The 17,335-nt window shown below is 38.6% G+C and overlaps 2 protein-coding genes across 5 annotated transcripts; both read left to right on the top strand.

The window, feature by feature from the left end:
* The first annotated feature begins 6,150 nt into the window (after positions 1-6,150).
* ASNSD1 (asparagine synthetase domain containing 1) lies at positions 6,151-16,291 on the top strand. Of its 3 annotated transcripts, none has more exons than XM_033230898.1 (6): positions 6,173-6,357; positions 9,260-9,313; positions 10,730-10,805; positions 11,363-12,918; positions 13,210-13,391; positions 15,901-16,291. In XM_033230898.1, the coding sequence occupies exons 4-6, from the start codon at positions 11,455-11,457 to the stop codon at positions 16,178-16,180; spliced, it is 1,926 nt and encodes a 641-aa protein (XP_033086789.1). In that variant the 5' UTR covers positions 6,173-6,357; positions 9,260-9,313; positions 10,730-10,805; positions 11,363-11,454; the 3' UTR covers positions 16,181-16,291. The 3 variants fall into 3 exon arrangements, with proteins under 3 accessions (XP_033086790.1, XP_033086789.1, XP_033086791.1); XM_033230900.1 differs by having other exon boundaries at positions 6,213-6,357; positions 10,776-10,805; XM_033230899.1 differs by lacking the exon at positions 9,260-9,313 and having other exon boundaries at positions 6,151-6,357.
* ASDURF (ASNSD1 upstream reading frame) lies at positions 6,156-16,291 on the top strand. 2 transcript variants are annotated; one of them, XM_033230901.1, is made up of 6 exons: positions 6,156-6,357; positions 9,260-9,313; positions 10,730-10,805; positions 11,363-12,918; positions 13,210-13,391; positions 15,901-16,291. In XM_033230901.1, exons 1-4 carry the CDS (start codon positions 6,268-6,270, stop codon positions 11,431-11,433), a joined length of 291 nt encoding a protein of 96 aa, XP_033086792.1. In that variant the 5' UTR covers positions 6,156-6,267; the 3' UTR covers positions 11,434-12,918; positions 13,210-13,391; positions 15,901-16,291. The 2 variants fall into 2 exon arrangements, with proteins under 2 accessions (XP_033086792.1, XP_033086793.1); XM_033230902.1 differs by lacking the exons at positions 13,210-13,391; positions 15,901-16,291 and having other exon boundaries at positions 10,776-10,805; positions 11,363-11,723.
* Positions 16,292-17,335: the final 1,044 nt, after the last annotated feature.

Here is a 17,335-nt window from a genome sequence, read left to right as displayed (position 1 = left end):
TAGGAATATTCTTGCCAAAAAAAAAAGTCAAACCTGAATCTGAACAAGCCTCTAGATTTAACTACCTATTTTTAAGAAATACAGAGGACATTGTTAAGTGCTACAGAATGACCTCATTTCTTCAACAAAAAAATTATGAAGGGGTGGAGAGGGAAGGAATCTGGAGAAGGGTGAGGAAAGGAGAGAAACTACAGATTTAAAGAACTAAAGGACACGGCGAATCAACCGTAATGTATAAACCTTATGTAGATCCTGATTTAAATAAACTATATAAAAAAAATTTATAAGATAATCAGGAAAATTTGGAACACTATTTGGATATTTGATTATATTAAAGAATTACTTAATTCTTAATTATTTACCTTTCATAACTTGATTATGTGTTTTAAATGAGCCATTTTTTTAAAGATGCACAATGAATGACTCGTACAAAATGATATAAAGTCTGGGGTTTGTTTCAAGCTAGTGGTGGGGGAAGATGAGTGGCTGGAGATATATGTGAAACAAGAGGCCATGAGTTTATAATTATTGAAGCTTAGTGATGGGAACACATAACAAAAACTTTATTAAATGAGGAGATTAAATGTCCACTAAGAAAAAAAAAAAACTGAACTAAAGCTTAGGTGCAAACTGGAGCAATGCTTTTCAAAATGTGGTTGAATGACTATATGCCTCCGCACAATCACTTACAGGACTTACTGCAAAATACAAGCCTCCTGGAAATCTAGAACTTTGGGGGATGAAGCTTAGGAATCTAGTTGAGAATTTCAACTGCAGATTGGACTTTGAGAACTACTCTTTTATACCTAAAGCACTTGGGGAAAAAAAAAAAATATCTTTCTATGCAACCTTTAAGCCTGTGTTCTTAGAGATGACCTGAGTCCTTAATTACAGAAGAGAAGTTTAATAACTTCTGGTTGAGTATTCCGTATCCAAGGGAGATGCAATATTAGTTTATATTTCTTCTTTCATCCTAATTATGTTTAAGTAATCCTTTAGGGAGCTTCATGTCACTCTTATAATTCAGGTAGTTATTATTAGCCTTATTTTACAGATAAGAAAATGGAGGCACAGAGTTCCTGGAACTTGCTCAAAGTTACACAATGAATTAGGGCTATCTCGGATTTAGAAGTTGCAATTCCACATTTTTAGACTAGAATTGACTTATCCGAGGGTGTGGAATAACTTCCACTTTGAAGAGGGATCAAAGGGATGTTATATAATTGTTGACACTGTTGCATTTTGTTTTTGTTTATCAATAGGGATTAGGTTAACTTCTTATGAGCACTTTTTATAAAAAATTATAATTTTAGAATTAAAAACAGCAAAGCATAAACAGTAGAGAAAAAATTGAGATAGTGTAGAGTTCAGAAACCCTTATCATTCTAAGAGAGTTTATCACTCCAAAAAAGGACTATAAAAGATTATACTGGGCCAGAAGCGATGACTCACACCTGTAATCCCAGCACTTTAGGAGGCCAGGGCAGGCGGATCACTTGAGGTCAGGAGTTCGAGAGCAGGCTGGCCAATATGGTGAAACCGTGTCTCTATTAAAAATACAAAAAAATTAGCCAGGCGTGGTGACATACGCCTGTAATCCCAGCTACTCAGGAGGCTGAGGCACAAGAATAGCTTGAACCTGGGAGGCGGAGGTTGCGATGAACTGAGATCACACCACTGCACTCCAGCCTGGGCAATGGAGCGACACTCCGTCTCAAAACAAACAAACAAACAAATAAACACAAAGCAACAACAGCAACAAAGATTATACTGGTTTCAGATAGCTGGTTTCAGGTGGATTTAGTTTCTAGCAAGAGTATCCCTTTCCTATGGATTCCTTTCTGGTTCTTCCTCTAATAGGTAATCTTCCTTGTGTATAACAAGGGATATAATAGTCTGGTTACTATGCTTAGGAAATTCATTAAATATTTTATGACCTTCAAGAGAATAAAATTTATGAATGATAGAATTCCTGAATGGAATAAATGGGGGAAAAAAAATGATCCAGGGTCTTGTGAGTCTTGTGGTAAAAATTTTCAAGCCCAGATAACTAAGCTTTCTCTAAATAGTTCAACTAGATACTTTAAACCATATACCTTGTAGAAAAAAAACCCAGTTATTGATTTGAATTCACAAAGAACTCTACCTACATGTGTTTTGTCTTCACTAACTTGACTCTAACTAAAATCACTACTAGTTCAAATATTAGTGCCAGTGGTACAATAATATTGCCTGGTTCTTGGAACAAAATAGTCTGCCAAGTTCTAACTGCTCAACTTCCCTCCTACCCTTTCAATTCCTCCCCTCCCACTGTTCCCTTTGTACATTCCTCCTTCTGCAAAAGCCATCCTGTGCCCTTTCTTTCAAGGGACTTCAATCACAGTGGCAGCCACACCTATGATTATAACATTAAACCAGCAGGAAGTATATGGCCTTAAGAATTTAATCTCAACTTCCATTAGAAAATAATTGGAAACTCAGATACATAAACATGTGTTGCTTTGTTTTGTTTTACTAGGACAAGCCAACAACCATAGCATGGCAATGGTTTTACAACCAAAACAACTGAACCTACAAGCAAACATGGGTGAACTGAGCTAACTTGCTTGCTTTCACTGTGGTAGCAGTAGTATTTTCCTAATTGTTAAGACCCCAACACAGAGTTACATGTGGTCACAAACAGATATTAATTAATCATTTTGTAAAACTTTATTATTGCTAAAGATCAGAAGTAGGGTAAAAACACTTGAGCTGTGAAGAGCTCTGCATTATAGTGAAGGCATTGTATGAAGAAAAACATCATCTGAATACATAAACAATTATCACGAATATATCAGGCTTTATTTGTCCCTATTGCTTCACTCAGGTGGAAATACTTCCACATGTTTTTAAAGCATCTAAATTCAAATTCAGTAACAATAAATGCTTCATCATTATTTGCAACTCATCTGATAGTAAACATTTCATAACTATTTTATTTAATGGGACCAGCCATGTACTGTGACCTAAATCACAGACTATTACATTTAATTTTGTTTCTTCATTAATGTAGACCAAAATGTTTCAAGCATGTCCTCAGTCTTTGGGAAAGAGGTAGACAGTGGCACTCATATGGAAGAGTTCTAGAAGAAGCCGAGATAATTTTGATTAACCTTTCTTGTAGCTGTAAGACTACGTGAAGATACAACAGGCTTGGGCAGCATATAAAGCATCTTTCATTGGTGTCATTCACAAACCACACTGACCTCTAGATTGTAAAACAAAACTACCAACAGTGAAATCTTCAAATCCAACTGGCAGGAGAGCAGTGGATTGGAAGACCAATATGCTTAGATGAGGGGTACGTGAGGCGCCTGGGCAGAAAATTTTAAGAGCACTTACTGCAGGACCCTGAGAGTCAGTGCATCTTCAAGTTTGCACCCTACTGCACTCACCACATCCTAAGTTTCTGCCCTGCACAAGAGCTCCAAAGTGAAGTTGGCTGCAAGAGCCAGGGAGGACTGATGTCCACATTCCACAGCTTTGAAGCAAAGCTTGAGAACCAGCCTTATCTCAAGTAAAAAGGATTTACTAATCTCTAGACCAGTACTTTGGAGACTCTGCCATTTCCCTTGAGAGACCAAGACCAGCCTGGTGTGACTTGTTACTAGGGAAACAAAGCATTTTCCCCGCAAAGACTTTATGTTAAGGATCCAGTAGTTCCTTTCCCAGATCCTAGAGCCCTGCTGGAAAACATCAGTCCAATATCTCAGGTCCTGTCACCTTCTGACAGAATTATTGATACAAATCACCTATTTAGATTGTGATATTACCTCTCCCTTGACTTCTTCCCCTTGGTCCTACAGCCTACCTGACTTCCCCCATCTACTACAATAGAAGGTGGGGCACAAAGAAGACCAATATGCTAGGATGCTCAGTCTCTTCAGCTTTACAGATAACCCTCACTATTACCTCTAAACAAAGTGGAAGCCAGTCCTGGCAGCTCACCTATAATCCCAGCATCTTGGAAGGCTGAGGCAGGCAGATAGCTGGAAGCCAGGACTTTTGAGACCAGCCTGGCCAACATACTACCATATCCTATCTCTACCAAAAATACAAAAATCAGCCGGGTTGGTGGCACACACTTGTAATCCCAGGTACTTGGGAAACTGAGGCAGGAGAATAGCTTGAATCCAGAAGGCAGAGGTTGCAGTGAGCAGAAACTGCACCACTGCACTCCAGTCAGGGCAACAGAGAAAGACTCTGTCTCAAAACAACAACAACGACAACAACAACAACAACAAAGTGAAGTGATACTTGACTTTGGAGCTCTCTTTTTCCTAAACTTGGATTCTTAAAATGTTTCTAAACTAGCAGTTTTGTAATAACTTTTTTCCTTAAAATTCTGGCACATTTAAAATATTGGAAATTCTGGGCTTTAAAAAATATCGGGATTATATCAGTGCTTATTTATCTCTATAAACTAGTCAGAACAGAGATATTATAGTGGGATTTATTAATACACTTTAGAAGTAGGGAAATATTTTATATTCACCCAGGGAGACATAAAGTCTGTTCTAAGTTAAACACACACAGACACATAGAGAGGTTATTGCTTCTGTTTTACAACTTCAATCTCAGGTCAAAAGTAAACACAAAACCACAAAAATTCACCAGCTCTTCTGCTTGAGCGGCCTTTATGTTAAAACAAACAAACAAAATCTCACCAGCCCATATCTCAAATAGCTATCCTCCTTCCCTCTCAGTGGACACAAAAGTAATTAATTAATTTGAGCTCACAAACGATAAACAAAAAGACTTACAAACTGGTGTCTCTATCACCTCTCTTATTTATTTATTTGAACGCCTGGCCTCAAGCAATCCTCCCACCTCAGCCCCAAGTGGTTGAGATTACAGGTTTGAGCCACTGCACCTATCTACCTCTCTACCAAGAAAGACTAGACGTCCATCATCCAACAGATACCACCAAATGGTTAGACCACAAAACCAAACTCCCAATCATTGCTGCTATCAATGCATCAGTAATGTATAAGTTATACCTGAATAACTTATCAGGAATGTACAAATCAGAAACAAAAACAAAATTCTAAAAATCAATTAAGAAGGAAAAATATATAACCACTTCGGATTTCTCTAAGAGCAAATAAAAAACATGCCTGGGCTTAAACAACCCACGATATATATATTTCTGTCTCAAGACAGTTTGACTCATCACATAAATCTACTTGGGCATCTCTGTGAACCTTAAGATTTCCAATAATATAGTATAATTCTCAAAAACCTAAAATCATGTCTCTAATGTGAACATAAAACAAATACATGTCAAAGTTTTATTCAACTCATTAGTTAGTGAGGAAACCGATAAGACTTTAAAACCAATACAGAATATTAGAGAAGCTAGGCATATATTAATAAAGAAATGTTAGGACACAATTGCAGGGTTAGAGACAAAGCTGACTAATGTGTTACAGAACAATACATCGTAACCTGTGTTGGTATCTGGTACACCAGAAAAATTATTTGCATCTCTACCAAACCAAAATCTACCAAAGTTAACCTTTGCCCCTAGAGAATTGTAAAACAGCCCACTCAAGTCAATATAATAAAGTCAAGTTCAGAGCAGCACTGAAAGAACATCCAGTAAATAAATCTCTTTTGCCTATTTCCAAGTTTTAGTCATTTTTTTCCCACGGAAATGAGATATTGCAAATATTGCAGGGGACATAGACGTACTAAAAAACTACGAATTCACCTGAAATTCATACTGTATTTTATCCGGCAACCCTAACCACAAGTTAACCAAAACTTTATCAAGTCTGTACAGTTCTGTTGCCAACACAGTATCTCTTAACTATGTTCCTCAGCTTCATCTTTCCCTAGATAATAAATATTATATTAAGACCTATTTCTATTGCACGGCTATTCTTTACACTTACCACTGGAGGGCGCACATAACTCGTAGTATACTAGATAAGACGTCATGAAGAAACCATCTGAGCGTTTCTGCATCTCAACCACTAGAGGCCAGTACAGGAACCTCAGATTTTGCAACCGGACTGTTTACGCACGCCCTAAGCAGCCACGCGCAGGCGCGAAACTCCTCCCCAGGCCAGACACGGCCTGCGCATGCGTTCAAGTGAGCGCGCAGTCGCTGTTGGTAAGACTAGCGGGAAAAGGGTGTGCGCGGCTGGAAGCGCGCATGCGCGGTGACTAATACTCTAGGCTCCTTCAGGGCTGAGCATACCGCGTTTCTTGCGGTGGGTGGAAATGCCCAACCGAGGGACGCTCCCAGAGGACAGCCCTGTGCTGATCCCCACCGACAACTCGACCCCACACAAGGAGGATCTTAGCAGCAAGGTGAGTGTGAGACGCAATGAAAAGGCTCCTGGACTCGGGACTGGGCTCCACAGGACCCTAAAGTTGATCCGCAGAGGGCAGCGTGGGGCCTGCCCGGGCCTCGGCTTTGCCCTGCTACTTTGCTCTTTTTATTCTTAGCACTTGACAGCCACAGTTAGTCCGTTTGTTTTCTGAAAACAGTTGCGAAAAGGGAGATATTGAAATTTGCCCCGAGACACGACCCAGGTGGCAGCGGGGCGGAGTTTTGGTTGGGTGTTTTCCTCCCTAGTCTTTTTAAACTTTGGGAAATACCGCCCACCCCAAATCTGTTCCATCGCAGATATTCTCCATCTAGTTAACCATGCCAGCAACCCGGGATCCATCCTTGACGCCCATCATGGAAGCCTATCAGTTCTACCTTTGAAACTCATTTCAAATATGCCCCTTTATCACCGTGAACACTCTTTTTTTTTTTTTTTTTTGAGGCTGAGTCTCGCTCAGTCGCCCAGGCTAGAGTGCAGTGGCCGGATCTCAGCTCACTGCAAGCTCCGCCTCCGGGTTTATGCCATTCTCCTGCCTCAGCCTCCCAAGTAGCTGGGACCACAGGCGCCCGCCACCTCGCCCGGCTAGTTTTTTGTATTTTTTTTTAGTAGAGACTGGGTTCACCGTGTTAGCCAGGATGGTCTCGATCTCTGACCTCGTGATCCACCCGTCTCGGCCTCCCAAAGTGCTGGGATTACAGGCTTGAGCCACCGCGCCCGGCCTATCACCGTGAACACTCTTACCACCCCAAATAAGCCACCGTCATCTGCTATCGGGACCCCCGCCCCTCCCCCCCGCAAGGGCTTCCTAACTGGTCTCTCCTCATCCACCTGTTAGCTGCTGCTTCTCTGTTAACCAAAGCAATAGTCCTAAAACACGCATTGGGTTGTCACTGTTATACCAAAAAGGGGGAGAGAGGAAGCCAATATAATATAAGCCTTAACTGCCATAAACAAACAAAACCTTTAAAGATAAATGGGGGTGGGGAGGGTTATAGCCCTTCAGGTATTACATGTCCTAGATTCTACTTTGGTTCTGTCCCAAACTTACAATGACATCTGGACAAGTCTCTTTAATCTTTCTGTATCAGTTACTTTCTTTGAAGTAAAGTGAAATGTACACCTGTCATTCCCAAAATGGGAAAGCCCCGTACAAATGTTAAGTCTCAAAGAATGTTTACAAATTCGGCCTTGGAATTCAACCTCATTACTACAGCTCTGCCAACTGGGGAGACAGAAAAGTGCATACTCATGGGAATTGGGGGTGAATTTTCAAAAGACACACAGCCCATTCTCATTACCACCATAGCAAGCCACTTACGCATACTGGTGAATACAAATCCCTGAGGTGTGTGTGAAGTAGCACAAATATTATAAAAGCTGCTTTTAGAGGCTCTTGTGATACTATGTAATCAGTCGTGTTCACAAAATAAATAAAGAGTTAAAAAGAAACTTAGTTTTCACTTAGTTGAGCCCTCCCCTACAAATAAATGAAGCCCAGGTCAGCACGGTGGCCCAGGCCTGTAGTCCCAGATACTCGGAGGCTAAGGTGTGAGAATCGCCTGAGCCTGGGAAAATCGAGGCTGCAGTGAGCCGTCATCGCGCCATTGCACTCCAGCCTGAGTAACAGATCAAGACCCTGTTTGAAAAAAAAAGAAACCCAGTTCAACAGTGCCAGCTCTATGCTAGTCATTGAGATAAAAAGGGAAAAATACAAAGATGGAACATGATAGGTCTTACTGTCCCCAAATAAGGCATTGCTTGATTGGAATGTTTGCACTTCTTAGTACATAAAATCATGAAAATATTGAAAAAAGTAACCCACCCCTCGTTTAATTTGCCTTTTTTTTCCAATCTAAATCACAGCTTAATTGAAAGACTGGAATTCCTTTTGGTGTATATATGTATGTGTATATATATATACACACATTTTTTTTTTCTTTTTTTGAGATGGAGTTTCACTCTTCTTGCCCAGGCTAGAGTGCAATGGCGCAATCTTGGCTCACCGCAGCCTCTGCCTCCCAGGTTCAAGCAATTCCCCTGCCTCAACCTCCTGAGTAGCTGGGATTACAGGCATGCGCCACTATGCTTGGCTAATTTTGTATTTTTAGTGGAGATGGGGGTTTTCCATGTTGGTCAGCCTGGTCTCGAACTCCTGACCTCAGGTGATCCACCTGCCTTGGCCTCCCGAAGTGCTGGGATTACAGGCATGAGCCACTGTGCTGGGCCTGGGGGGTATATCATATATTTTTAATAAAAGGTATAAACCTTCTTGAGTAACTGTAGTCTTGGGCATGATTGCTGGTTACGAACACCAAATCCCCTGTCTGATCTTAATGGGTTACCTAACATTTTGCAAGTCTAATCACTGTTTTTTCTCCTCCAGCTTTTCCCCAACTGTACCCCCACACAGACTGCGGTTTGTTTTTTTTGTTGAGACGGAGTCTTGCTCTGTCTCCTGGGCAGGAGTGTAGTGGCCGGATCTCAGCTCACTGCAAGCCCCGCCTCCCGGGTTTACGCCATTCTCCTGCCTCAGCCTCCCGAGTAGCTGGGACTACAGGCGCCCGCCACCTCGCCTGGCTAGTTTTTTGTATTTTTTAGTAGAGACGGGGTTTCACCGTGTTAGCCAGGATGGTCTCGATCTCCTGACCTCGTGATTCGCCCGTCTCGGCCTCCCAAAGTGCTGGGATTACAGGCTTGAGCCACCGCGCCCGGCCTACTGCTGTTGAAGATAATCTGTATATTCACGAACTGCCCATTTGGAAAACCAGTACATCATAGCCCCTTATCCCATCTCTAATTTTAAAACAACCCCTTAAGGGATTCTCATTGAACATACTTTGGAAACATCTAGCTTAAAGAGTTTTTCTTTATTTCAATAGATTAAAGAACAAAAAATTGTGGTGGATGAACTTTCTAACCTTAAGAAGAATAGGGTGAGTTATTATAGGAATTCTGAATAGTAAATATGTGGGAGGTTTATTTATGTTTATATTAATGTTATAAGAATTATAGATAAGATTTAATCATACTTTAATATTAATGTATAGTATTTCAGCATCTTTTTAAATTACAAGTGTCCAGATTTTTTAAATGGATAGATCTCATAGTTGAAGATGTCTTTTTTCTATCACATGCTATTCACATTGCATTTGCAACAAATGATACTAGTTGTATTTTGGTATCTTGGAGCTGTAATCACTGATGATGTTTATTTTATACCTGAATTTGGTGTTTTCTTTTGATACAAACAAACTTTATATTGAGATGAGAAGAAACTTTTAAATCAATGTGGATGATTATTGAACAAAAAAGGATACATTGCTTCCCCTCCCTCCAAAAAATTTTTACATAGATTTTTATAAATGTGTATCATGGTTATTTAATGCCATTTCCATTAATATAAACAAGCAAGCTACTGCTTTGTGTATACTTTCAGTGTCAAATTACATTTTAACATTCAGGAACAAATTAGTATGAACTCTTAAAAGTATTTTAAAGATTATGTAATAACTGTTTAGATATTTCTGATGTTGTCACTTTTGGAATATTAGAAGTTGAAGCACATGAAAAAATTAGCTGGGCGCATGCCTGTACTCCCAGCTACTCGGGAGGCCAAGGCACAAGAATGAACCTGGGAGGCAGAGGTTGCAGTGAATTGAGCACATCACTGCACTCCAGCCTAGGCGACACAGCAGGACTCCATCTCAAAAAAAAAAAAAAAAAGTTGAGGCAGAATTAATACAGACTTTCTCTAGAGGGCAAATTGGCAGAAAGTCTCAACAACTCAAACCATAACACTTTGACCCAGCAGTTCCATTTATAGTAGTTGATACTTAGGAGAGAATCATGGGAATGCACGAAGATTTAGTTACAAAGATATTCATCACAACGTTGATTCACAATAGCAAAGAGTTGGTAACACCTTAAATGTTTAGTATTTGAAGCAGAGCAAATAAACTGTAATATATTATACCTATACAGCAGTAGGTGTAATTTGGTCACCATAGCTTGCTTTGCCATTTTTGTGTTCTTGTAAAATAACACTTACTGATAAGAAAAAGTGTTCTCAATATATTGCTCATTGATAAAAGCATAAATCTGCAGATACAGTAAGAACATTTTTTGTTAAAATGGTATATGGAGAGAAAATAGTTTCATTTCAGTAGTAGCACTTTCTGGTAGTTGGGCAATGGATGACTTTTATTTGTGTTTTTGCTTATCTGTGTTTGCTAAAGTATGGTACTGAATATATATTACTGAAGTTCAAGAATTAGTGATAATAGGGTTAAGGATTTTAACATCTACTTTTTAGATCAAAATTTGATATTAGCCTAAATTATGTTTTCCAGAAAGTATATAGGCAGCAACAGAACAGCAATATATTCTTTCTTGCAGACCGAACAGAAATGCTATCTGAGAGCAAAAGTAAGTTTTTTCTTTTTTGTGGCTTTTGGGGGGTGCCTAAATTATACTCATCTGAATGTTAAAATATATATCAAAAGATTAATATAGCAGTTTGGTTTTCTTCAAGTTAGCCTTCCAAAGATGAGTCAATAGTTAAAAAAAAAAAAAAAATATATATATATATCATAATATGTGTTAGAAAGCAATAGTTATTAACATGTGCTTTAGAGTTTCAAACAGGTCTAAGTATGACAAACCATTACCACTTTCTACTTTTGTGACTTTGGGTAAAATACTTTAAGCCTCCAAGGTATTGTCGGATCTAAACAAGATGCTGTATAAAAAGTGCTTAGCCAAGTGCTTGGGCCAAAATGAGCACTCGGCAAAACAGAAGCTATTTTTGTAAAAGATAAACATTCTTTGTTAGTAGCCTGTTGTTAATTATCATTGGCACTGGCACAGTGTGTGTGTTTATATGGTTTGATTTTGGTAAACAGCTTGTTTTGCCCTCTGAATTGCTAGGTAGAAGTCCAAGAATTTTTATGTTATTTAATATTTATTCTCCTTCCCTGCAATAGGTATATTGGATGAACTGAAAAAAGAATACCAAGAAATAGAAAACTTAGAGAAGACCAAAATCAAGAAATAGTCAACCTGATTTCACGTAACAATGTGTGGCATTTGTTGTTCTGTAAACTTTTCTGCTGAGCATTTCAGTCAAGATTTAAAAGAGGACTTACTATATAATCTTAAACAGCGGGGACCCAATAGTAGTAAACAATTGTTCAAGTCTGATGTTAACTACCAGTGTTTATTTTCTGGTCACGTCCTACACTTGAGGGGTGTTTTGACTACCCAGCCTGTGGAAGATGAAAGAGGCAATGTGTTTCTGTGGAATGGAGAAATTTTTAGTGGAATAAAGGTTGAAGCTGAAGAGAATGATACTCAAATTTTGTTTAATTATCTTTCCTCCTGTAAGAATGAATCTGAGATTTTGTCACTCTTCTCAGAAGTACAAGGTCCCTGGTCATTTATATATTATCAAGCATCTAGTCATTATTTATGGTTTGGTAGGGATTTTTTTGGTCGCCGTAGCTTGCTTTGGCGTTTTAGTAATTTGGGCAAGAGTTTCTGCCTCTCTTCAGTTGGCACCCAAACATCTGGATTGGCAAATCGGTGGCAAGAAGTTCCAGCATCTGGACTTTTCAGAATTGATCTTAAGTCTACTGCCATTTCCAGGTGCATTATTTTACAACTGTATCCTTGGAAATATATTTCTAGGGAGAATATTATTGAAGAAAATATTAATAGCCTGAGTCAAATTTCAGCAGACTTACCAGCATTTGTATCCGTGGTAGCAAATGAAGCCAAACTGTATCTTGAAAAACCTGTTGTTCCTTTAAATATGATGTTGCCACAAGCTGCTTTGGAGACTCATTGCAGTAATATTTCCAATGTGCCACCTACAAGAGAGACACTTCAGGTCTTTCTTACTGATGTACACATAAAGGAAGTAATTCAGCAGTTCACTGATGTCTTGAGTGTAGCAGTCAAGAAACGTGTCTTGTGTTTACCTAGGGGTGAAAATCTGACAGCAAATGAAGTTTTGAAAATGTGTGATAGGAAAGCAAATGTTGCAATCCTGTTTTCTGGGGGCATTGATTCCATGGTTATTGCAACCCTTGCTGACCGTCATATTCCTTTAGATGAACCAATTGATCTTCTTAATGTAGCTTTCATAGCTGAAGAAAAGACCATGCCAACTAGCTTTAACAAAGAAAGAAATAAAAAGAAAAATAAATGTGAAATATCTTCTGAAGAATTCTCTAAAGATGTTGCTGCTACTGATGACGACAGTCCTGATAAACATGTCAGTGTACCAGATAGAATCACAGGAAGGGCGGGACTAAAGGAACTACAAGCTGTTAGCCCTTCCCGAATTTGGAATTTTGTTGAAATTAATGTTTCTATGGAAGAACTGCAGAAATTAAGAAGAACTCGAATATGTCACTTAATTTGGCCATTGGATACAGTTTTGGATGATAGCATTGGCTGTGCAGTCTGGTTTGCTTCTAGAGGAATTGGTCGGTTAGTGGCCCAAGATGGAGTGAAATCCTATCAGAGCAGTGCAAAGGTATGACACAGTGTTTCTTTTGATAATTTCTGCGACCTATTTTTGACCCTTAAAGCTTGTAGTATTTTGATTGTAAGAATATAGCATATTTTAGTTGCATTTAAACTACAACACAACATATGTGACTTCTTTAGAATTGGATATATTTTACTATTTTCTGTCTTTATCTTGTTTTTCTCCTAAAGTGTTATCTTTAGGTTTGCAATTTTTAAGCTTTTCTTTTATCTTGTTTTCTTTACTGTGTAGTTGTAGTTGATAACATTTTTATGTGGATTTCTTTAAACCGCATAGGTAGTTCTCACTGGAATTGGTGCAGATGAGCAACTTGCAGGTTATTCTCGTCATCGTGTCCGCTTTCAGTCACATGGACTGGAAGGATTGAATAAGGAAATAATGATGGAACTGGGTCGAATTTCTTCTAGAAATCTTGGTCGTGATGACAGAGTTATTGGTGATCATGGAAAAGAAGCAAGGTAATTCTAATCATTTGAGTGTTGTTCGGTATTTTTATAAAAACAGCAGAGTGTAAATGGAGACTTCTAAGTTTGTTTTCTCTTTGGAGACTGTTCATATGAATAACAGCAGCAATAGTAACTTGGCTTTATATTATAAACACAGTCAGAAACAGAGCTGGGAAGAGCCAGGAGAGCAGTTATTTTCTAGAACTCATTCTCTAAGAAATGTCTAAGAAATGTATTTTCAGTAATTTTCAAAGGTAACGTAATGACAGGATTGTTTTTAAGACTATAGTGAAAAAGATTGTTGAAGTAAGCCAGGCATGGTGGCTCATACCTGTCATCCCAGCACTTTGGGAGGCCAAGGCGGGCCGATCACCTGAGGACAGGAGTTCAAGACCAGCCTGGTAAACATGGTAAAACCCCACCTCTACTAAAAATACAAAAACATGAGCTGATCGTGGTGCCGCATGCCTGTAGTTCAGCTACTCGGGAGGCTGAGAATGGCTTGAACCTGGGAGGTGGAGGTTGCAGTGAGCCCAGATCATGCCACTGCTCTCCAGCCTGGGAGATAGTGTGAGACTCTGTTTCCACATAAAAGACTATCAAAATAAAACTGAGATAGTGAAATACTAAGATAAGGTATTTAGAGGGTTTTGTTCAGCTTTTAATGTTTGCTTTCCTCTCAGGAAGGGCATAAGCCCCACCCGCAAGCCTTCTTCTCCGATGTTATAGAAACTGGCTTTGTCTCTGTAGACATTTCTGTATGTACAGATCCATGCTGATTTGAAGGTAGTCCTCACACTGGATATTCCTCTGCCACATGTTTTTGAACAAAATTCAGTCACATATTGCAGATTACCTAAAACCTTCAGAGAAACCAAGGCACTTTCATGTATCGATTCTTGCTTTTCAGGTTTATTTTTACCTATATCATATTTCTGAAGGTAGTGAACAAGTACAGTATTTGAATAAAACTTTCTAAGACATTAAGTAAGGATAAAGGAAGATGTGACATTTAGTTATAAAGAGCAAAAATCCATTCAAGTAGGCTAATTGATTCAAGTAGGTAGTTTATTACAAGGGTACAAGCATCCAAGAATAGGAAGTCCAAGTAAGCTCCCTGAGAATTAAACATACTACAGTTTCTCTCTCTCTCTCTCTCAGACTTCATTGTTTCTTGTCTCTACTTCAGTCTTTTCCTCTTTCCACTGACTTGTAGCTGCCTTTACACGGTTGTCCTTCTTAAGTTTCTGGTCCTAGCCCATGTAAAAGTTTGGCTACTACGTCATTATTCTATCATAATTTTCCAGATTTCACTATAAAGTGATAACTAATACCATAATAAAGTCCGTAAACTGTTAAACTGTTTTCTCTTTGAAGGACGTGAGAGAGAAAGAGGTAGAAATTCAGTCTGTTATTTCAGCTAGGTCATAGAGAAGGGAATTTTTCTAGTAAAAGCACTTACTTATGAAAGTATTATATTATGCTCAAATAAAAATGCATATGAAGAATGTTTAAAGCAGCTAATACAGAATTGTGATATAACAAATATAGTGCTAGATCTAAATAATTTATTATGTATCTTGACATACATATTAACAGTAGTGTGTTGATTTGATTCTGTAGTTAAATTTGCTTTTGCAACTCATTCATTTTTATGTAATATTCCAGATAACAAATGTCTTTGCCTTTTCCAGTCTCTTAACCTAGACTAAGATGTAATAAAATGGAAACACTAGTGTAACTGTATTGCATTTGGAGATGTGGGATGGTGGGTGTTAAAGTATTTTAAACAGAAAAAGAACAGAATTTTGTAGAAATTGGGGAAGCAAAAGGGCAGAAAGTTTTTTTTTTTAATCTAATATTTTGTTTCTAGGTCATCCCAGAATTTAGGGAAAAAAAATCTAATATTTTGTTCTGTTACAGTAATTTATCACCATTTAATTGGCTTAAGTATAATTAAACAATTTTGATTAACAAAATTTTACCATAAATGTTTTGCAGGTTCAGACTGTGGAGCCCTTCTACATTGGTTCCATATCCCTAAAGTGTCATTTCTTTAGATGTGATAAAGATCAGACACAGATTGAATAGTTAGTTAAGATGCTTGTAGGCTAGGTATAGTGGCTCACACCTGTATTCCCAGCAATTTGGGAGGCCGAAGCAGGTGGGTCACTTGAGTGATTCAGGAGTCCGAGACCAGCCTTGGCAATGTGGCGAAATCTCATCTCTACCAAAAAAATACAAAGATTAGCTGGGTGTGGTAGTGCTCACCTAGGTGGAAAAAAAAAAAATCATGTTTGTTTTCAAGGCCTCCACAAAGATACCTTGTAAGACAATTTGAAACTATTTCTGGACACAGTAAGCCTAATTTATTTATTGAGACTTAGACTGTTTTGTAGTATATGTCATATGTTATGAAACAGTTAGTTTGATTAAATTTTAGCTATAAAACTGTGTATAAATCAAAGCAGGTTGATTTTATTTTTACATAGTGGTTATATTATTTATCTGTTTATTTTAGATTTCCTTTCCTGGATGAAAATGTTGTCTCCTTTCTAAATTCTCTACCAATTTGGGAAAAAGCAAACTTGACTTTACCCCGAGGAATTGGTGAAAAACTACTTTTACGCCTTACAGCTGTGGAACTTGGTCTTACAGCCTCTGCTCTTCTGCCCAAACGGGCCATGCAATTTGGATCAAGAATTGCAAAAATGGAAAAAAATAATGAAAAGGCATCTGATAAATGTGGACGGCTCCAAATCATTTCCTTAGAAAATCTTTCTATTGAAAAAGGAGACTAAATTGTAATGTGATTCACAATGTAAATATAAAAATATGTTTTTCTATAACTATATAAAAGTAAGATACTCTGCTGCTTTATTATTGTATAATAATAGTAGTTTTAAAGTTCATTTGGTTGAATTTTCATTTTTTCCTGTCACAGAACTCCTAAAACCATGGAATTTCCTTAGTGATAGGGAGTATCTTTTGTTATTCGTAATAAGCCCCTTTTGATCACACCTGAGTTTATGCTAATGCAGTGACTTAGAGTGAGGTCTCTAAATAGCCTTTAATACTTGCAGCTTGGGAGGCCAAGGCAGCGGGATCTCTTGAGTCCAGGGGTTTGAGACCAGCCTGGGCAACATGATGAAACCCCATCTCTACCAAAAAAAAAAAAAGAAAAAAGTACAGAAAATGAACTGGGCATGGAAGCATGTGCCCCCCTACTCAGGAGGCAGAGGTGGGAGGATCACTTGAACCCAGGAAGTGGAGGCTGCAGTGAGGCTAGGATCACAACACTGCACTCCAGGCTGGGCAACAGTGAGACCCTGTCTCTAAAAAAATAAATAAATAAAAAATAAAAAGAGATTAGAAAAGTTGGAATTTCATCCCCACCCACCAACCTCTGGGAGGGAGAGTGTTGCTGAAGGTTAAGGTCTATTAAACTCTATAAAAACTGTGGAATAAGATTTGATGAGCCTCTGGTTTGCTGAACATGTGGAGGTGCTGGGAGTGTGGCATGCCCAGAGAGGACATGGAAGCTCCTTCTCACTGTAATATTTTTTGAATACTTTGCCTTATGCATATCTTCAATTTGGCTGTGCCTGAGATGTATCCTATATCATAAGCCAATAAACGTAAGTATTTCTATGAGTGTTGTGAGCCATTCTAGCAAATTATTGAACCTGAATAGGGGGTCATGAAAACACCCAATTTATGTAGCTGGTCAATCAGAAGTACCAGAGATCCAGACTTGAAATTGCCATCTAAAGTAGAGACACCTTTGGCACTGAGCCTTTAAGTTGAAGGATCTGACACTAACTTCAGGAAGATAGAGGCAGGATTAAACTGTAGGATACCCAGCTGGTATTCAGAGAGCTGGAGAATTGCTTGGTGTAGAAAAAATCCACACATCTGGTGTCAGAAGTGTTGTGTGAGAGTGAAGAGAAAGAGTT

The sequence above is a fragment of the Trachypithecus francoisi genome, unplaced genomic scaffold (assembly GCF_009764315.1).
Source record: "Trachypithecus francoisi isolate TF-2019V2 unplaced genomic scaffold, Tfra_2.0 Lachesis_group13, whole genome shotgun sequence".
NCBI lineage: Eukaryota > Metazoa > Chordata > Mammalia > Primates > Cercopithecidae > Trachypithecus > Trachypithecus francoisi.
Note: the sequence above shows the minus strand (reverse complement) of the source record. Positions and strands in the feature narration are given on the sequence as shown.